The sequence below is a fragment of the Falco rusticolus genome, chromosome 16, assembly GCF_015220075.1.
Source record: "Falco rusticolus isolate bFalRus1 chromosome 16, bFalRus1.pri, whole genome shotgun sequence".
NCBI lineage: Eukaryota > Metazoa > Chordata > Aves > Falconiformes > Falconidae > Falco > Falco rusticolus.
Genome location: NC_051202.1, coordinates 8,121,739 through 8,142,916, shown reverse-complemented (window position 1 = coordinate 8,142,916; position 21,178 = coordinate 8,121,739). Strand labels below are relative to the sequence as shown.

The following is a 21,178-nucleotide window of genomic DNA, read 5'->3' as shown; positions in this document are numbered from 1 at the left end:
ATTCCCTCCCCCAGGGCTACACACAAATCTTTAGCCAGCCCCAAGATGCTAAAGGAACGGTGACAATGCCCATGTTCCGACCCAGGAGCTGAAAGCACCACACAAGTGCAAGTCTGCAACAACCATGACACACACTGGCCAAGTAGTTTTGCTACTGCCTGTGGAAGCGGCCTTGGGAATATGGCAGCTGAGTCTGCACCCCCACAGCAGCCACCCATACAAGACGCCTGTCGTGGGGCAGCCTCACCCAGTTTGCAGTCTGCCTTGGGCCGGGACTGAATCGTGGTGACAGTAGTCACGATGGTGCCATCGGGCATGATGGTCCGGTCCATCTCCACTTTCTTAGTGGGGGTGATGCTGGTTCGCAGAGACGTGGCCTGCTGAGCATTCAAAGAGGCAGGAGGCTCCTGGAACAGCACCTGCAAAGCATAAAGCACAGCTCAGAGAGACTCTCCTCCTCACCCATATGTCTCACCCAAGGCAGACATGTGGGTGACAAAAGCTGCTGCTCTGGGCACTGAAGAGCCGTCCCCGCTACAGTGTTGGTTGAACAGAGCGAGGCTCACGAGCTGAGGGCCAGGCAACACCCCTCCTCAGCCTAAGGGTCTGCCAGTCCCCTGCGACGAGCCCAGGCACAGTAGCACGTCTCCAGCTAGAGGCTCACATCACGAACCCTTTCGGCACATGCATTTGTGCTGAGCTTACGGTCACAAGCTCACCTCCAATACAATGGTAGCTTCAGCCGTCAGCGACCACCCAGCTCCTGGGGCCAGTGAGCAGACCTGTCTCCTGGACGGTTGTTTGCCCAAAGAATCAAGCAAAAGTATGGCATGTCCCAGCAGCACGCCTGTGAGAAGGAACAGGAGAACAAAACACACATGACCTCAACACCTCAGATGTCTCCAAGGCAACCCCTGCTTTTGGGACGCAGCCTTTCGGGCCAACAAAGCAGATCCCCAAGGACTCCAGCAGTCCCCAGGCTCAAGGGGGAGGAGGGAGTGGACAGCACTCCTCTGCTCCTCTTTACCAATCCAGAAACTGACTCCCTTAAAGAGGTGGCCGTTGTGCAGCCTCCGTCAAAAATAGGTGCTGCAGTTTGTCCCTGACCAAATACAAATGAAGAGAGTTAACAGCCTTCTGCAATGTTCTTCCAACACACGGGAACAAATCCCCACAACCCTCTCCACACTTCAGAGTGGAGATGGGCGGGCCATGGGAACCTTCCAAGTACCAAAAAGGTCAGAGTTAAGAGCATTTCACTAAGAACAACAGACTCCAGAGTTACTTCATGCAGTCAGAGGCTTATCTAAAGTTGGGTATGAAAAATCCTTTGCAGAGCTCATGACACATCATACTGACACAGGACTGGTGCAGGCTCAAAGCACAGGAAGTCCCTTAGGCGTTTTTGTCTCCCTGTCTTACAACCCCATCTTACAGCTGCCCGTACTCACTTCCCCCTCCATCACTGTTCCCCAGCACCTGTAGCTTCAGCTCTTTACTTCTAGGTCCCAACTCCCTGTTGAAACAGAAAGAGATAGGCTGGTATTAGGCAAACTTCACAAAACAGCCATGGAGCAGACAACCCTTCCATACCTTCCCTCCCTCAAATCTCACACACCTCATCACCTTTTCCAAAGCTCCAGTACGTGTGCGCTATTTTGGAGGACAACAACAAGGGGCAGCAAGCTACACAGAAGAGGAGTGCTCCAGTTCACAACCCCTGCAGGGCTGTGTAGGCTGCCAGGGGAAGCTGAGAGTGCAACCTGTCTGGAAGGCTGAGATTTATGCTCCAGGCTTCCTGCACCTGCCACTCCCACACACTGCCCACAATCGGTGCTTCTGCCCACCCAGTTAAAACACAGAGCGTCCAGGGGAGTGGGAAATATGTATGCACGTTGCAGGAAATCGCTGGAATTTGTAGTCCAGCGTGCAGGCAGCAAAAACACACGCTGCTCTGCAGTGCAGGCTTCACCTCTGCATTGTGCGCATCAGTTACTGTGGCGTGGTAACAACACCCAGAGACTGTGCCAGCCTGCTTCCACCATAGACAGATGGAAGGAGGGCAGACACTTACAGAACAAGCTCCTCGCTCCACTCCATCTCTGCTGCTGCGCCAGCACTACCAGCCGTCACCAGCCTTGTCCGCTTCTGCTGTGGGGGGCTGTCTAGCTCTGCCACGCAGCATATCTCCCCAACTCCTGCAAATGAGGGACAGAGCGCACGCGCGCACTCATCAACACAAGGCAGCGGCTCAGCAGATGCACACCCCTCTTCCATTCAAACCCACCCAAAACATCCACTTGCTCCGCTCTCACCACCTGCATGCATGCCCCTGCAATGTTTTCAGGCTTACCTCCCTTCCCCTGGCAGCCCAAGTTCAGCACTTGAAGATTCCGGAGCAACAGCTTAGAACCCAGAGGGGCTGCTGCTACTCTAGACAGGGACTCTTGAGGCAACTTGTTGCTGGGTACCTGAGGAATGACAAGAGCAAGACTGGTGCCTTTATTGTTCTCTTGCCAGCAGACAGCAGCCAGATGCACGTCACTCATCATTGCATCTACTAAGTAGCTCCTCATACCAATATAGGGGAATGCCCATGGAGCCATCAAGAAATGCTGCAGGTTCCCCGAGCTATCAACCTCCAGTGGGCCCCCGTGTTATTTCAGATGGGAAATTTAAGGCAGACAGGAAAAGAGAAAGGCAAGAAACAAGCTTGCTGGCTGCCAGACAGATAACTGAAGACTACAAAAGACAGGCCATTCCACACCTGTAAAGGCTGCCCTGGATGGAACCTTGGTGTTCAGAGCAACAAAGAAACTGCCAAAACACAGATGCATCTCAGGCCATCCAGCTCCACCTCCACACAACTGGCACTCAGTGTTCAGGAAACAAGGTACAAACAAAGCTGCCCTTTGGAGCAGTCTCTAGTTATCCCCGTTCCCTGTGGGGCAGAAACTCCTACAACAGCACAGACCAGAATGCAGCTATCACCCAGAAGTGAGTCTGAACCCTTGGGTTCCTGCCTGAGCCTCAGCCCTCAGAAGTGTCCTGGGATACAAGAAGGACATGAGGAAAGCGCCTTACCGCACCGGCTCCAGCAATACAGGCCTTCAGATTCACCACCATGGCTGGCTGTGTGCTGACAATGGTATCCTCAATCAGATCCTTTATGGTGGACAGATCCGCTCTCCCTTCATTCTTCTCTCCACAAATCAAGAGGAAAGGCAGGAAAGTCGTAACAACACAGACACACTTCCTTACACAGCTCCAACCGCCTCCCAAGCCTCTAAGATGCTACACAGCTTCCTGTATCCTGCACTTGCTATCCCCAGTGCTTACAGCTGCCGCGTAACAGCCGCAGACAAAAGTAAGTTGTGTACATGCGACCAACTAAGCTTCTACATCTGTAGTCCACCTGTTGCAAATTTTGACAATACAGCTTCTACGGTTTGCCACATCCTCACTGCCCCGTGAGATACTACTACCATGTTTTTGGGAGAACAGCCAAATACCTACATCTACTCAGGATAAAGCAACAAGCATGTTAATAAAACAAACAAATCAACCAACCTACTTAGATACGGAAGCACAAGCATGCCCGTGTTCACCTCGTTAAACCTCTAACACCCACAGGTTCTGCACACTAACCTCTCAAACAGAAACCAACCTAACCAAGCAACCCACAGGGTAGGGGGACAGTGGGCAATCCAGGTCAGTTTGCAATGCCACATCTAACAATGGCAGGAGGACCTACACAGACAAAGTCTTTTTTGCTACACAGACTCCCATTCGGCTGTCACACCAAACTCAGACAACAGACATTGGTACTGCTTTGGCCCACTTGAGGATGTGCTGTTTCAACAGAGCCAAGCTAATACTGATTCCAGGGTGAAAGAATGCCCTCCCTCAACCTAAAGGGCCATGACAGTGAACTGCCCACCTCTCCCCTCTGCAGAAGTCTTCCTCCTGGCTCAGCGCTGTTTCTGCCCCTCCCACCCCTCCTCCCCTCCAGTCCAGCCTCCCAGTGTCTGCCGCTCACCTCACAAAGCTGAAGTCTCGGAAGAACCGAAAGGTTAAAGTCTGGTCTGTCCTTGAACGCCCACGACACAAGGAGACCTTCATTCTGTATCTCCTCCAAGTGGATCTCCACCTGGCCCAGAACAAATACCAGTCAGGAACAGCTTCTGTTTCCATTAGGTGCTTTTTGCCCCACTTCAAATTCAGCAACTGAAAGGCCCTCACACCACTGCAACAAGAGACAGAACACAAGAACACAAGCAGTCCCGGTCCTACGAGAAGAAGCAGCTGCAGAAGCCTCATTGCTCTGTAGTAGGATCTGGCTTCCTTGCTGCCTTTGGATGCCCAGGTGCCATGAGAGTGAAAAACAGCAGGTTAGTTATCTGGTTGAAAAAAAAGCCTGCAGGACAATCCAAAAGAGCAAGCTGGGCACTGACACAGGATATTTACTGAGCCATATTGATTAACCATTGCCAGACCTAAGTATGGCATTTGTAAGTTGGCAACATGTCTCTAGGACATCATCTTCCGATTGAAAGCTCATCCAGGTCACCAATAGTCTGCAACAATAAACCAGACTGTACACCATCCCATCGTTCACTTGCAAAGTTGCATTCCCATACAGCTGAAAGGCATCACTAATGTAACAAACAGAAAGAGAACCACACAGGAAGAATTCCCGACCCAGTATCTTCAGTAAAAACAGGGGAATTAAATTTAACATAGTTCCAAAGCAGGGGTCCTCAAACTATAGCCTGTGGGCTGGATACGGCCCCCCAGGGTCCTCAGTCCCAGTCCGGCCCCTGGTATTTACAGAAACCCTGCCCCGCCCCCGCTGGGGGTTGGGGGGGGAAACCAAGCAGCCGCAGATGACTGCCTGCCACTTCATCCGCACGCCAGCCCCCTGTTTAAAAAGTTTGAGGACCCCTGTTCTAAAGTAACTGACAGACTGACATTTATTCACCATGAATACAGAAGGTCTTCAGTCGAAAGCAACAGATCTGGGACACAGTAGCCAGGCAAGTAACCAACAAGGGGTGCATAAAAGAGGCAAGGCACGTTTGGGTATACAGTACTTGGAAGTATTCCGACCAATGGGCATATGGGAACCTCACCAGCATTTCACAACGCAGCAGAAAGACCTCAATTAGATCACCACATACAATTCTCTACAAGAACTATCAACCCAAAGCTTCAGCAGGCACAGACAAAGAGACCTAGGAAACACCAGCAAGCAGAGGAGCAATTTGATGAGATGTGACAAAGGCCACCTGGCTCCCAGAGATTACACAAAGATAAGAAGTGACCGCAGTTGCCATCCATGACAAGACTGGCATCAGGCATGCTAAACACCTAGAAGAGAGAGAGGAGCTATTTAAACAACCATGAAAGGGAGGCACAAAACAAAACCAGGATGATCTGCTAACCACAGGTTGAAAATTCTAATAAAGCTCCAGAGCACAAAAGGGATCTAGAACAACCTTCTGACTACAATACCTGCAATAGCAAGGGATTGGCTTCTGCTACCACAGAGGTACTTACAATTTCGCCATACCTCCCTATAGCACAAACAAGCACACGGTCTCCACACAAGATACCGTCTACAGTGTCAAGCCCTTCTTCACAATAGGAACAAAATCACATTCCAGAGAAGAAAATCCAGCCAGAAAGCAACTATGGAGTTACCACTCATTGCAATTTCACAGAGCTTCTCTTCTGGAAGAAGCATCTCCAATATTTGACACACACACAAAAAAAAAAAAATCTGTATCACGTTCTTGTGAATGTACTACAGGGAGCACTGACAAGCAATCCACTCCTCACCGCGGATTTCTTTCTCACACCAACAACAAGGACACCACTTTAACTGTACATATGCACAGGATGCACCTTTCCCTATCCATAATGCCACAAGAAGAATGAACTCTGTGGACTTTTCACCTCTTGAAGACTGCTTAAGAACACAGTATAAAATACTGCCATGCCTCAGATCTCTCTGGATTGTGTTAGGGCTACATTATGTAGCCAAGATCTGCAGAACAAGACTCAGAAAACGGGACTCGGCATGCAGATCAGGAATATTTGCCACCCCACTAAATGACAGTGACTGCATGCTGCTGCTTCCTCAACTGGCGTGGGGCCACGTGAAAGAACAAGGAAAATGGCTAACCATTTACAACTGTTACCTGAGCCTGCAGCACAGCCAAAGTGATGTGGTAGGTGTCCACAGAAACAGCAGCTGGGGACTGCTGAGTAACTGAGACGGGGAATTTCACAGCTTCAGCTGACAGATGGCAGTACAGCACCTGGAGAGGAAAGGAAGGAGATGAGTTTATATCCCTGGCAAGGAGAGGCAGCTCTGTGATAGCAAAACCTCCAAAAGCCATAGGTAAGGTTGACCCATCCGGTTGACTCTCAGGCCCTGTTCTGTACTGCGAACCTGCCATTTCAGACTCCACATGTGAGGCAGTAAAGACATACTGGTGACGGGAGCTCTCTCCTCTCTACTGTGGGACCCTGATATTCGGGCTCAGGACCCATACGCCCCAGCTCCACCAACACATCTTCCCCTGTGGCTCTCCCAGAGCTCACCAATGCACAGCCCCAGAGCTACAATCTCACAAGCCTGTCAACAGGCCTCCAAGCTCAGCAACAGACCTTGCCCAAAACTTCCCTGGTTCCACCATCCCCACTGCAGGGGCCCCAGCAATCTCTGTAGAACATGCTAGCAGTCAATGGAGAAACCCCACACCGTACCATTCAGAACGGTAAAGCCTTACCATGCTGTGGTCTGACTCTCCCTTGCACGTCACACGACTTATATTTGCATCTGGCGGTAACTGAGGACCCTCTTCAAATGTGATCTGCACAGAACTCTACGGAAAGAGAACCCTGTTAGCTCCCAGTGGTTAAGGTATCCCTGATAGCTTCAAAGAGGACAAACAATTCTGACGTGGGGCCACAGAGACACTCCAGTCTGTTTCCACGAATCCAGCCAGCATGCAGAACCATCGCACACTGCCATTCTACCCACCTTGGCTTGTCCATACAGAGAAAAGAAACAAGGTCTCCCATCAAGGCTCAGACTCACAAACACTGCATTAATTTCAGACAGGCAAGCCCAAATGAGAATGGGAAATTGTTCTGGATAGCGGTCAACTGTAAGTCAAGTGTGTTAATGCTTCTTCATTACACAAGCTTTGCTGTTTCTTCTCTCTCTCGCCCCGCTCTGTGCTAATCCCGCCCTAAGTAAAGCAAAGCCAAACCAAACAAAAAACAACCCTACCACCACCACCACACCAAAAAACCCAATCAACCACAACAAAATCCAGCCTCAGGCATATGGTACATCAGCTCCTGTGCTCGACTTGTTCCCTTTTTCCACCCTCTCCTGGTCTTATTAGATTACACTCTCCACTGCAGAAGCATCCCTCCTCTTCATTTGATCTTTCCATCTAACAGGACCAGTTCTCTACAGAAAACCCTTCTCAAGAAACGCAAGACCAAGATAAAAAGTTGAGAGCATCCCTGCACAAAATGTATCCCTCAAAGACTCCCTCTGCTCACAAGAGGCAAAAAGAGAGAGCAAGCAGGTGATCTGAGGACATGGGCACAAAGCCAACTTCAACAGATCTCGTTACTCAGCCCGCTCAGAATGAACCGTATGCATAAGGTAGCATGAGTCTATATACAAACCAAGGGAGGGAGAAAACACAGAGGAAAAATAAAATGAGGGTAGTGTGCACTTGAAAGGCAACTCAAGCCCTTTCAAGTGTCTGCCCTGTTTTAAGGCAAGTAACTTAAAATCCAAACAGGAAATATGAAATACCAGCTGCTAACATTTAAAGATCTACAGAAAAAAGCAGTGCCCTGTGTCTGAAGCTGCTCTCTCCAGTATCAGGGATGGGAATGAGACACGGCCAGGAGGCAGACTGACCCTCATCTGTGCACTGCCAGCTCCGTCAGACCTTGGTCCTAGCAGAATCTGCCCAAATACAGATGCTAGTGTGCTCTGACTACAAATGCGCTCCTATAAAGCTCCTACCACACGTTATGTTTTCACATTCAACACAATACAGAAACACGAGGAAGCGTGGGCAAATCTAGACCTGAATGAGATGAGGACATATTCTTCTAAAATTCACCAAGCTGAAAGAAGCCACACAGAAACAGCAAAACCACAGAAGGATACAGACTATCAAGAGGGAAGCAACTGAGCAGCATTCTTCCAGGACAAGGACTCTGGAACACTAACTAGCCTCCCTCTATTATCCTTTTACGGCAAACCTTGAGACTTCCACCCCAGTTTTGGCATTTTCCTTTACCTTTCTTGGAACTACACACAAACAAAAATGAGACAGCACACGCAGAGAATGGTAAAGATAGCTCCCGGAACAGGCAATCAGGACAGGAAATCTATGGTTCTTCCCCAGCCAGACCAACAAGCCTGTGGAAGGGGGCTTATGAATCTTAGGGCCAAGACCCTCCACCATTCTGCGCACACACAGACTGCCTGACGCACTCACAACCAGCTGCTCCTCCACAATAATTCCACTATTAAACCCAGCTTTGCAGAGCCACATTTCCTTACGGCTTTTTGCTGAACTGAAGAAAAAGCAACAGCAAAAGGAGCTAATAATAAGTCTACCGTGGAGAAAGTGAGATCACTCACTTCTAAGCATAAATCTAGCCCAAACTCCTCTTGGGACTCAAAAGGAGAGCAGGGGTGGAGTCAGACTGGGAGCAGGGAAGGAGGCACCATCAATTGCTATAAGCGCTATCAAGCCTTATGTCCCTTTAGATATATTGTCTGAAATAAAATTTTCAATTACAGTTAGTGCTTTCATACTAAGTCCTACTCCCTTATTGCTCGGCAGCCTCCTAGATTGCTTGAAAACGTAATTCCTCGGGGCATGCAATGAAAAGTTACTCAATGTTGCAACATGTTAGCGAAGTTCCAACAACCAAGACTAAACCTGTCTTACTTCTGCTTCTGGCATGGTCTCCTAATGCTAGAGGCTGTAACATGGAAGTTCTCATATAAGTCAGCAAAGAGCCCCTCAGCAGAATGCATGTCCCAAAAACTCAGGACCAAAGCACTAGCTAAAAGACAGAACACTAATTTTCAGTTGTTTTATCACCTGACAAAGAGATCTCTCAAACACAACTGCATTATAAAGGACAGCTGCAAATCTAGGCCAAATGTTACAATGCCATAACTTTCAATATGGATTAGCAAAATTTGGATGTGACTGAAATCATTACAGAAATAGTTATCTTGAACAATTACGTATCTCCACGGCTTTGTCAGCGTTACTTGGATTCAGGGCCCACACTAGGTCTTCCACCTCCATCCCCAGTCGAGGTCTGTGCCATTTCTCTGCGTGTCCAAAAGGATTTCTGTGCCTTAATCCCCAGGCTCAAGGAGGAAACTCTAGCAAAAACATCATTGCTATCTCTTTCCCAGTTAGACATGATCAGTCACTTTATTCCATTTTACAAGGCTGGGGCAGCAGGGAGCTGAGTGCTGGAACTCTGCAGCTCAGAAGCAAAGCATTGGCAGGAATGTACTGTCTGAGGGACAGGAAAAGAAAACGGTCCGACGTGGAGTGTTTTTACGAGTTAAACAGACGTAAGCAGGTCCAGGTAACTCCTGATCTTACCCAGGATCCCCCAGAAGACAATCAGCCCCAGGGTAACCACCAGACCCCACCTCAAAGAACAGCTTTTACACCCAGAAACTCACTGCAGCAATGCCACTTTCCGAGTAGATGCGCTCTGGACAAGGAGCAACTGCAGCAGAAACTGAAGCGTGGCCCTCCAGAGGCCCCCATGCCATTACAGTCATCAGCTAATCTTCACCTTATAGGAGTTCTAAATTCTGGAACTTCTAAATTTAGGTCATTTTGGTGAGAAACAGCGGAATTCAGCATGTGACGGAAGAGCGCAGCGTATCAGACACAGGTGACTGCTAACACTTGGCCACTGCTGACACGCAACACCACTTGACAAGACAGGCATGGAAGGAGAGGGTGCATTTCTACAGGGGGAGGCACTTTGTGTATGTTCTCACCTTTGTTCAGGCCCTTGCCAAGTCCTCTCTCCAAAGAGGGAAGGCCTCTGCCTGTGCGTGCTCCATCCCAGAGAATGGCCCTCAACTTCCCATCAGGTGTTGAAAAGAGAAGAAGCAGTTGCCACAGCTTGCCCTACACAAGCCACCGTACTGAGCCAACCACAGAGGAGCCGCTAAGCGTCACTCCTGGCAGTGGTCCCCTCAATACAATATGCATCATATCAAAACAAACCTACTTTCAGTGACAAAAGAAGAGCTGGCTTTGAAGGTTCAACACCAGCATGATCTGTGTGTTTCGGCTTCCGTACAACAAATCAGCTGAGCATATCCTGACACTCAGAAGTTTTGCAAAGCAAAAAGGACCACTTTTTCAGGATGTGGATCTCAGGTTCAGTGCTGCACCTGGCTATTTGCATGAGCATGGGAAGGCAGGGGGGAGGAGGAGGAGGGAGGGAGGGAGAAAGGAACTGAGGCAGGCAGAAGGAAGAACTTTAGCAGCTAACATGTTAAACAATACCACAAGTTCCTTACATCTTACCCAGCGTAACTATCAAGATCATAATCTTACAGTACATAACCTAACCTCATTTAGTTCCAGACAAAAGGTTCAGTTCCAACAGCCTGCAGCAGGTAGTCCCACAACCACCTCATACAGCAGCACCCTCTCATTCTTCCTGTACCTCATCCTGTAAGATCAAGAACATAGCCTTGTTAGTACTTGTTAGGCTACTACTCGTAATCAGTCCTGCCTTGTCTCAGAGGAGTCAGGCCCGTGCTCTGGACTCCTCCCACCCTTGGTATACTTAAGGGACTGTTTTCTAACTCTCTGAAGAGAGTACGATGAAGGTTCCTGATCTTGTTCCAAGTAACCAGTAACAGAAATAGGACCTGAACACAACAACAGGGCCAGTTGATTTTGGTGGTTTTCCTTGACCATCAAAACTTCTTACCCTGTTTTGGAACGGGCACCTTACCATTTTCTCGGTTGTCAACACCAAAGCGCAAGCAACTGACCACATTAAAGAAAATTAGAAGAATCACCAGAGAAGAATGAATTCACCAAAGCAGGCACAGCTTCGAGCTCCATGGTCAACTTCATCTTCACCCCTGCAACTGGCAGATCAACCGCACCTTTGTGGAAAGAACCATTTTTCCACAGACCTCTTGGGAACAGAGCACTGGATCTCTTGAAAACCCATCAGAGGATAAGCTCATCCTAAAAACCAACGAACAACTGTGAATACTCTGTCCTTTGACACCATCAGAGCCTGGGCAGGGATACAAACATCCACTTCCCTTTTCTAACACTAGCCAACTAGATCGTAGATCTAAGGCGGGAAAGAGAGACCAAGCACTGCCACACCTCTGTCAAAAAGGACAATTTTACTTACTGCAAGTAGCAGCGAGAAGAAACTATGTCAGCCTTTACAAGTCAATCTAATTATTTGGTGAGTCAGTCTAACAAGGCAAAGGAGGAGGTGAGAAGTCACACCACACAGAGAAGAGAGAACTTCAGGTGCTAAGGCAAAGGACTGAACACAATGGAATGAATTAGGAAAAAAAATATCTTTTCAAAAGGAAAACAATAGAAACTAGCTGGGGAGCATCAGTGAGGCAGGCCCAATGAACAGAAAAAACCTGTCCAAAACAGCAGCAATAAGCAACACCCACCTTCACGAGCAGGGTCCCTGACACACCTCAAAATGGGAAGACATGACGTGTAAGACAAGTGTTAAGAAAGGTAACGTTCAGAACAAGTCAATTCCCTGATCCAACTGTAAGAGGCAGAAGATAGTACTCAGGGTACACAATCCTACAGAGACAGCCTATCCGCATTCATAACTGCACAATACTTGTAGTGGCTGATCTTACATATTTCTTACAAGAACAACACTTGCCTTGAGACACACTGCTTTTCCAAGCAGCAACGCACAACCATCTCACCTTGTAGAAGTGAGGGACAACAAAGTCTACCAGAAAACTCACCATTCCCACATGGCCAATACATGAACTACCGGCACCAGGTAGTACTGGCTATGCATTTCTTCACAAAACCTGTAATGGTCTGTGCTCTAAATTTACATTACCTGGTCCCAGGTGACTTCATACATCCTTTCAAAAGGAGCAGTGGATGGTATTTTTAAATATTCTCTGCCCTTTGATGCTTGACACCAGCAAAATAAAAACACTTCCAGTCTGATTCTGGAAAAGGAATGCAGGCAGAGGTGGCTTTTTATGCGCAAATACCCCATTCCATTCATTTTCTACTTCCTAAAGCCAGGAGGCAACCACCATCTGAAGGTAATCACAGCCCTCACTCTGCACTTTGAAGGAGATCATTTGGTTAAATCCTTTCAAAAACGGTTCTACTCTGTTACAATTAAGGACTACACAGAACTTAAGAACACAGTGCTTGGCCTACGCAATTAAGATTTGTTCCATCTCATGCAGTTACTTTCAAGTATAGTTGCTTAACAAGCGTTATCAATCTTTCTGCTCTCAAGAAACCAGACAACACTATCCACTTTAATCAGGGAAACAAGAGGCCAAAATTGAACTGCCCCATACTACTACTACTGCTGCTGCTGAAGTTAGGCCCTCCAAATTGCAGAGGACACTCAGTCAGGTTCCTCAGCCTTTATTTGAACAAGCTGTATCGCACAGATGCGACTCAGCTGTAATTGAACTGGAGCTTTTTTTTTTTCTTTTTTTTGGAGTCTTGTAATTGAAAAGGACTCCTCCAAAAAAAAAATCCGGATACCACACAGGTGACACATAACAAAAACTAGCATCTCTTCTTAAGTCACCTTCCTCAAAGATCCAATTCCTTCATCTCATCCCAGCAAGTTATTATCAGGGGATTACACTGAAACAAACAAAAATACAGTGAAATGAACAGCTACAGAACATATGCTGGATACACTGCTGCACAAACATTCCCAAAGGAGCCAAAGTCACGGTATTATCCACAGGGTTACACTTTGCAAAGCCTATTACGCTGATACAACTACCAGTGGCTGGGACAAGCAGTGATTTCTCATTCCTCCCCACCTTCACCAACTGCCCGATTTTTTCACCTGGTTGCACTGCACCGAGAGATCTGCTCTTCTGTCCTGCCTCTAGTTCAGAATTTAACTGGCGTTTTGTCAAAAGGGAAGAGCCTCTTCCAGTCTTCTCGGAAAACTCTAACACAGGTTCACACTGCATTCTTCAGGACTTCAACTTCCTTCTCTCCTTTGTGCTAACCTTACTGAGCTCTTGGTTTCCCCATGCAACTGAACAGGAAGGTTCCCCGTTCCCTGCCAGGAGGAGACTGTAACAGACTCCAGGCTCACAGCTCCTGTGGGCAAAGCCCGCTCCTAGCAGGCAATGCCAGCCGCCGTGACACCACTTCCCCGCGGAGTCAGCAAGGCGAATCCTCTTTCACGAGCCTCAAACCCAAGAAGCGACACACGGGCAACGCCGGGAGATTACAAGGAATAAAACACCGAAATTCGGCAGAGGCTGCTGTAGAAACCTGGGGGCGGCTACACCAGCCGGGCACACCAGCCCAGCCCAGGCTAGGGCCGCAGCGCGGTGCCTGCCCTGTGCCCCGCGCTGCCCCCGCGGCTGTGCCGAACGCAGTAACGGCTCCCCCAGGCCGAGGCCGCGCAGCCCCTGGCAGCGCCCGGAGCCCCCCAACAAAGGGCGGGCGGCCTCGCCCCCGCCAGCTTCCCGCGCCCCGCCGTACCCCGTGCCGCCGCGCCTGGCTGTTGAGGGCTCGCACCCAGGCCCGCAGCCACTGCTCCCGCAAGGACCGCAGGGCGAGCAGCGCGGCCAGCAGCGCCCGGGCCCCGGCCTCCTCCGCCGCCGCGCACCGCCGCGGCGCCCGCAGGGCCGCGGAGCGCCAGTATTGAAGCAGCCAGGCCGCGACGGTGAGCAGCGAGGCGGCGAAGAGCAGCACTAGCGCAGCCCAGCCCGGGTCCGACCCCATGGCGCCCTGCAGAGCCCCTCACGGCGGACCGGCAGGCATGGCGGGCGCTCCGCCGCCCGGCCCCGGCGCTGCGGCGCGGGCCCGGCCGCTACCACCTCCCACCGGGGAGGGGAAAGAAGGGAGGCCGGCCCGCCGCCCGCCTCCCGGCCCCGCGCTGCACGTGGGCCCAGCCCTCGCCCCGCCTGCGCACAACGGCCCCGCCGGCCTCCCCTCACCAGCCGGCAGCCTTCCTCCGGCGCCGGGCGGCGCAGGGGGTCCCCCTCCGCTCCCCGCGGCCTAGGGGCGGCCCCAGGGGGCAAGGGTCCCACCTTCGGTCCACCCCGCGCCGTGCAGCTTACTGCCCGGGCCGCCGCGCCTTTCTGCCGTGCCGCCGGCGGCCTTCCCTTCAGCCGCCCGGGCCGAGCTCCCTGCTGGCTGCCCCAGCGCCGGTTAAACACGCTGGCCTCGTACCGTCACGGTCGCTCTCAGCGGCGGCACCTGGCTCGGTCGCGCAGGGCACCGCCGGGGCGGAACCCTCTCGGCCGTCGCCAGCCCGGGCCGCCCCCGCTGCGCAGCCAGCACCGGTACCGGCCGCGGCCCCAGGTGGCGGTTCCCCGCTCCGGGTCTCTGGGCGACCGCCGCCTGGTCTGCGCTGCGGGTCCCCCCGGCAGTAACACGCTCGTTCGAAGCCTGATTAAAGTTTGTGAAGTCATTTCTGCGGGGGTCCGGCAGAGAGCGGAGCAGCGGCGGCCCCTCCTAGCACGGCAGCGTCCCGGGCATCGCCACCGGAAGCCACAGGGGGCGCCGCCGCCGCCCCCCGTAAGCAGCACCGCCTGCCGCGGCTCTGCCTCAGCCCCCGCCGCCCCCCCCCGAGGGGCCAGCAGCCGCTGCCGGCCCCCTGCCCGCCGAGGAGCTCCGGGTTGTTATTTTATTGGGGTGGCTTTTTCCAGCACCTGAGGAAACGCGTGGGCCAACGAAACAGCCGCGACCCCGCTCCGCGCCGTGGCCACCAGCAGGCGGAAACCCGGGGGTCGCCGCAAGCGCAACTCCGGGACCCGGCAAAGGGTGGCTCGGGCTGCCGGAGGTGGCGAGGCACCCCCGCGGCGGAGAGGAAGTGATGTTGCAGGGGCGGGGCGGAGCGACGCGCAACTGCCGGGACGCCGCGGCGGCCATGGCGGTTGTGGGCAGGGCGGGGCGGGGCGGGGCGGGGCGCACCCCATGGCCGCCCCCAGGCCGGGCCGAGCGCCGCTTCCCGCGCAGGCGCTTACGCACGGCCCCGGCGCGGGTCCCGACCCCGGCCTAGCAGGGCCCCGCGGCGGCAGATGGCGCTCCCCGCGGCGGTAGGGCGGAGCGGTTCCGCGCATGCGGTGCCACCGCTGTAGCGTCCGGCCGCGAACGCGCGACGGGAGGCGGTGGCGGCGGGCGGCGCTCCCCTCCCGGCCCCGCTCCGTGCCCTTGGCAGCGGCAGCGCCCGCCGTGGCCATGGCGGCCTGGCCCGCCGTGCCCCTCCTCATCAACCTCGGTGGGTCGCTGCTAGGCTTCGCGGCCACGCTCACGCTGATCCCGGCCTTCAGGGACCGCTTCCTCGCTGCGCGGCTCTTCGGCGAAGACCTCAACAAGGCCTCGCGGCGGCCCGTGTGAGTAGCACTGCCCCGCAGGGCCGTACCGGCCAGGGGACCGGGAGCGGGACCGGGACTGGGACCGGCCGGGCTGACTCCCCGCCTTACCTCCCCTCCAGCCCCGAAGCACAGGGCGTGATCAGCGGGGCCGTGTTCCTGATGATCCTGTTCTGCTTCATCCCCGTGCCCTTCCTGAGGTGCTTCGTGGAGGAGCAGTGCGCGGCCTTTCCTCACGATGAGGTGAGGCTTGCATGGCGCCAGCAGCACGGCAGGCCCGGCTGGAAGCAGCCACCAGTAATCGGGGTCCTGTTCTCTGTCCTGCAGTTCGTAGAGCTCATCGGTTCTCTGCTTGCCATCTGCTGCATGATTTTCCTGGGCTTTGCAGATGACGTTCTGAACCTGCGCTGGCGCCACAAGCTCCTGCTTCCTACCATGGCCTCTCTCCCGCTGCTCATGGTTTACTTCACTAACTTTGGGAACACTACCATCGTGGTGCCTAAGCCTTTCCGGCTGCTGCTGGGCATGCACTTGGACCTGGGTAAGTTGTGCGTCACCAGAAGCTATCATCCAAGCGGCAAGCAATCTGTGGAAGGGGTCGCCTGACGGCACTCAGTGCTGCAGAGGGAACACACAAAGGATTTGCTCAAGTAACCAATTGGAGGGCACAACTCTGCCCAGTAAATATTAGGTTGGAAAGAACATCCAGATCACCCATGCACAGATAGGCACCGGTCATTTTTCTGGGATTCTAGTGATACAGCTGAGCACCAGGTGCACACAGCACAGTGCTGCAGACACCAGAATGACCAAAAGACAGAAAGAGCGCTACAGTCCACCGCTGTGGCACAATGGTTTGCTCTAGTTGCTGTGTTGTGTGTGCATGTACATGTGACAGCTGATTTCATAGGAGTGGGAGTGATTTATTAATGAGCTACCACTACCAGCACTCACAGAGATTGCTAGGTAACAGATTATTGTACAAAGCAGGAAGTAAGAGCTTTGGTGAATCAGACCGGGGCCTGCTTTGCCTATGAATACTAAAGCACTTGGCTTGCTCTGATTTGCAGGTATCTTCTACTATGTGTACATGGGCATGCTAGCAGTGTTCTGCACAAACGCCATCAACATTCTCGCTGGAATTAATGGAATTGAAGCAGGGCAGTCGCTGGTGATAGCTGCTTCTATTATTGTATTCAACATTGTAGAGTTAAATGGTAAGGAAGATAACATGTATGTGGTACAAAAAGCAAAGGGAGATAGAATCCTAGTTTTCTGTATCTGGTATTACTAAAAATCAACCAGTCCTGTCATCACAATCTTTTCTTTTTTTTTTTTTTTCTATAGGGGATTACCAAGATGATCACATTTTTTCTCTCTACTTCATGGTTCCCTTTTTTTTTACCACGCTGGGGCTGTTTTACCACAATTGGTAAGAGGATGGACGTTCAGAGTTTCTTTGGAAGCATCCTTTCCCTTTGCTTTTCCCCTTTTTGCACAAACAAAACCACTTACTGACATGCAGGTGGGATGCTGGAGCGTAGACAGGCTTCTTGCCAGAACCAAGTGTGCAAGGCACTGATGCATTGGTAGCTTTTCTCTTTATTAGAACAATTCTGGCCACACCAGCTCACCAAAATGCACAGAATACACTCCCTCATATTTCTTGCTGTTTTTTCATACCATATTCTCTGCAAGTCAGATTGCAAGTCCCAGTCCTGCAGTTCCTAGCATAAATACCTGCAATAGTTGTTTTCATTGTGTAGATCTGCTGCAGTTCTCTCTTGGCCCCTAACCTGCTGTGTGGGAATACTTTCAGTGGTTATAAAGTCATTTGCACAGCAACAGCGATCGTGACAGACCTTTGCTTTTCTGCCTTGTGGATTGCAGGTATCCATCTCGAGTGTTTGTTGGGGACACTTTCTGCTATTTTGCTGGCATGACCTTCGCTGTGGTGGGGATTTTGGGGCACTTCAGCAAAACAATGCTGCTTTTTTTCATCCCACAAGTGCTCAACTTCCTCTACTCGTTGCCTCAACTCTTCCATGTCATTCCTTGTCCCCGTCACCGGCTGCCAAGGTAATGTACCCAAGTGACCTGTAGTAGTACTGTTAAAGGAAAAATTCACACGGACAGGGATACCACTAGGCTTGCCTTAACCGCAACTCAGAGTTGGGCCACCACCCCAGTGAATGGCAGAGAACAAAGGGATACAGCACAGCTTATAGACACTTACCACATAATTATCAAAGTTTTTAGAAGTTGCCTTTGGTCTTGCAAGTTCTGCACATCCATCACTTGACTCTGTCCCAGCTGATTCACCTACTCTGTTCCAGTCTCTGCCTCGGTTCCAAGCTCCTCCTCGGATCATGATCTTTCTGCTTGCTTTAACTCACACACTCCTTCAAGCACACTTAGTCTTTGACCAAGCAATTCCTATTCATATATACTAATTTTTCTAGAAACATCTGCATTTCTGAGAGCACCTGTGTATACAATCGATCATCTATTGTTTCTGTATTCTACTGATTAACTTGACTGAAGTTGAAAAGCAGCCTTGGATTAGGCCTATACAAGGGACAAGGCCTGGTTCTGCTATTTAGCAGCTTCAGCACATTAAATTTCATAATTCAAGATACATTTTCTTTAACAGTACCACAGGCTGTGCCTTTTATCTCCAGCAGCTGAGAAAGGTGGTGGTAGGTGCTCTTTCTAAAAGCCACCGAATTAGCTTTGATAGTTAAAAGTTAGCTGACTGGCTGTGCCAGTTACAGTTGAGTTTTCTGATCACCACCACACCCCTGGCCTAGACACAGAAGAGTGATTTTTAACAAAGTGAGAATAATCATATTCCAAGCTACAAGATTGAGAGAAAATTCATACAGACCACTTTTAATGCCATTGCAGTAGGATCTGCTAGGATTTCGTAGTGGGAAGCATTCTGTAGCAGTATGCCATATCAGCAATCGTCTCTGCAGATGCTGGATTTTTCTATGTTGTTTTTAAAACTATACAGCTTTATGCATATACTGGAGGTGCGGTGGGGAGGAATTTCCTCTTGACTCTGCCCAGACTGAGCAACTAGGTATCAGCAGTTGTCATTAAGTGTGTCGAATTATTCCTGCTTTTTTCCACCACTAGATTCCTTTCTCAACTACTCAGCTGGCGACCTAAGTCTGCTTACATAGAGGGACCTCTCTGTCTCCTTGCTCTATCCAGACTAAAATGTTAATATTTCTTTTAGGCTCAATCCTAGTACAGGGAAGCTGGAGATGAGCTACTCCAAATTCAAAACTAAGAGCCTCTCTGCCCTGGGAACACACATCTTGAAGGTAATAACTGGAAAACATTCAAAATCCAACACATTTTGAGGACGTGATGACACGCAAGAGGAACAGGATGGGAGGGAATGCAAAACTTTGAGTTTGCTAGTTATTTCTTGGCTCAAATCCAGAAGAAAGTATTCTGCCCTAGTCTGTCACCATCCCTTGCGGTCACCCAACCATGTTAATAATCAGTCAGCCTTTCAGAATAACCACACGTAGCAGCATCCTAGGACCATCGTAAGTCTGTCCTGTCTTTTTACTAAGAGCAAGTGTGGCTTCTGGGGTGAGGGATCTTGAGCAAAACCAGTTGGTGGGCACCAAACATACCTGGTGAAATAGCGTGCAATATCTTTTCCCAGGCAGTCAAGATCTTGCACATAGTAGATGTGAGGAGTGGAACAGATGATGATGGCGAATACACCGAGTGCAATAATATGACACTTATTAACTTTGTTATAAAGCTGATTGGACCCACCCACGAGCGAAATCTGACTCTCCTGCTGCTACTCATTCAGGTCAGACAAATGATTCCTCCGGCAGAAAGATGTACTCTGCAATAGAAACTGATCCAAATCGGTCTCAAGAGTTTCAAGGGGAAAGGGGGAAGTAAAGTATCATGCTCTTCACACAAGGTGCAGTTGAGCTGTGGAACTTAAGAAGAATTGGAGGTTTACACCGCTCAAGGAGGAAACAGATTCCTTCTTCCCTCGCCACCCCCCCGTTCACCAAGAGACTAAATACAAAGTCCCTAGGTTAGCTTGAGAAGATTTGCAGGGTGCAAATTGTTGGATGCTAGAAAAACATAAGGAAAGCAGAGTACCTCATCACTGTGACCCGCTACAGCCTTTTTCCATATTCTGTTTTTTCAGTCATACAAAATAACACAGTCCCTGAGTTATCTCCAGCTGGTGGACGTGTGTAAGCATGGCACATAGCTTAGTGGCCTCTGGAATCTGACTGGGGTGTGGGAGTGTTTTGAAGTACAAGGATAGCGTGCTTCTTGGATAATGCCACTACTTCTATTCAGCATGTGAGCTCTCATGCATAATAGGGTAGAAACACCACTTTTGGAAAGGCCTGCATTGCTTAGTTGCCCACAATAAAATTCTTTTTTCATCCTCAGATCAAAGGTAAGCAATTATCACTAGGAAAGAGAAGAGACACTTAGCCAAATTCCTATTTGGGACGAAGGACTTCCAACAAACCAACCTGGAGACAAACAGGGCTTAGGCAGACTACACAGGGGATGGGAGAGGATGGAAGTATGTACCGCTTGATTTTGAGCCCAGTCACACCAGAAAAGCCTTGGTAGCACTTTCTTGTAAGGATGCTGAATTGCAGCTTTGACACGAGGTATTTTCCATCAAAAACTGTAGGGATTATATTATAATATAGGCTCCTTAAGAAGGAAAGAGTTGTTTCTAACCGTTCATCTCATCCACTTGTTCTCACAACGTGACTGTGCATAGAATTCCCCCCACAGATAGCTACAATTCTCAGAGAAAGAACAGAGGACTTTGGCTAGCTTCTGCCTTTCATCTTTCTAGACCTAAAAAATTGAGCCTAAATGTTATTTAGTGAAAAGAGGCATGCTGGAAAGCGTAGCAAATCCATCTGGAAAGGAGGAATGTGCCAGCCTGTAAACTAACGCTATAATTTTCCGTTGTCCAATTTTTACCTAGGTCCTGGGTAGCATGATTGCATTTTCAATCCGGTACCAACTAGTGCGCTTGTTTTATGATGTCTGACTGGGCTGTCAGGAGCAGAGGAAAGAGTTGTACCTGGCAGTCAATTTTCTCCAGTTGCTGACCAAATGATTCAACTGACCTTACTCCAGCCCTCCAAGAACCTCAGGATGCCTGTCAAAATGCAAACAACTACTTTGCATGTGCCGGTCTTGAACTGTGATTATCTTTTTGTGCACAGAAGGCTTTTGTCTGATTCTGCTGACAGAAAAGATCCACTACTACTCGGATGTCATCATTACTGGGAATACCTTTCAGAGGGAAGTAAATGACCAAATGTTTACTGACAGCACTTAGGGAAAGTGGGAAAGACAAAATCTCTGTACATCTGATGAGCAGGTCGCTGTTCCTGGAGAGAAAAAAAAGGAAACTTCCAATTTCTGTGACTGTACAGCAGAATAAGTAAACAAGAATCCTCACTTGGCTTCTCCAGTCCTGTTGTCGTGGTT

At 50.4% G+C, this 21,178-nt stretch overlaps 2 protein-coding genes across 6 annotated transcripts in view; one reads left to right on the top strand and one right to left on the bottom strand.

Moving 5' to 3' along the window:
• Window positions 1-14,145, bottom strand: part of C2CD2L (C2CD2 like) — a 32,854-nt gene extending 18,709 nt beyond the window's left edge. For both annotated transcript variants that reach the window (XM_037409745.1, XM_037409744.1), the window contains exons 1-10: window positions 13,821-14,145; window positions 6,798-6,893; window positions 6,204-6,323; window positions 4,040-4,150; window positions 3,085-3,198; window positions 2,354-2,471; window positions 2,075-2,198; window positions 1,452-1,516; window positions 720-847; window positions 248-419 (exon numbers count right to left, since the gene is read on the bottom strand). In XM_037409745.1, the coding sequence (XP_037265642.1) occupies window positions 248-419; window positions 720-847; window positions 1,452-1,516; window positions 2,075-2,198; window positions 2,354-2,471; window positions 3,085-3,198; window positions 4,040-4,150; window positions 6,204-6,323; window positions 6,798-6,893; window positions 13,821-14,063 (1,291 nt within the window). In that variant the 5' untranslated portion in view covers window positions 14,064-14,145. The remainder of the gene's footprint in view (window positions 1-247; window positions 420-719; window positions 848-1,451; window positions 1,517-2,074; window positions 2,199-2,353; window positions 2,472-3,084; window positions 3,199-4,039; window positions 4,151-6,203; window positions 6,324-6,797; window positions 6,894-13,820) is intronic.
• Window positions 14,146-15,304: 1,159 nt separating this feature from the next.
• On the top strand, window positions 15,305-21,161 carry DPAGT1 (dolichyl-phosphate N-acetylglucosaminephosphotransferase 1). 4 transcript variants are annotated; one of them, XM_037409909.1, is made up of 9 exons: window positions 15,307-15,679; window positions 15,781-15,901; window positions 15,986-16,199; window positions 16,729-16,875; window positions 17,006-17,090; window positions 17,549-17,737; window positions 18,903-18,990; window positions 19,344-19,499; window positions 20,911-21,161. In XM_037409909.1, exons 1-9 carry the CDS (start codon window positions 15,405-15,407, stop codon window positions 20,923-20,925), a joined length of 1,290 nt encoding a protein of 429 aa, XP_037265806.1. In that variant the 5' UTR covers window positions 15,307-15,404; the 3' UTR covers window positions 20,926-21,161. The 4 variants fall into 4 exon arrangements, with proteins under 4 accessions (XP_037265808.1, XP_037265807.1, XP_037265806.1 ...); XM_037409908.1 differs by having other exon boundaries at window positions 15,309-15,679; window positions 20,667-21,161; XM_037409911.1 differs by lacking the exon at window positions 19,344-19,499 and having other exon boundaries at window positions 15,305-15,679.
• Window positions 21,162-21,178: the final 17 nt, after the last annotated feature.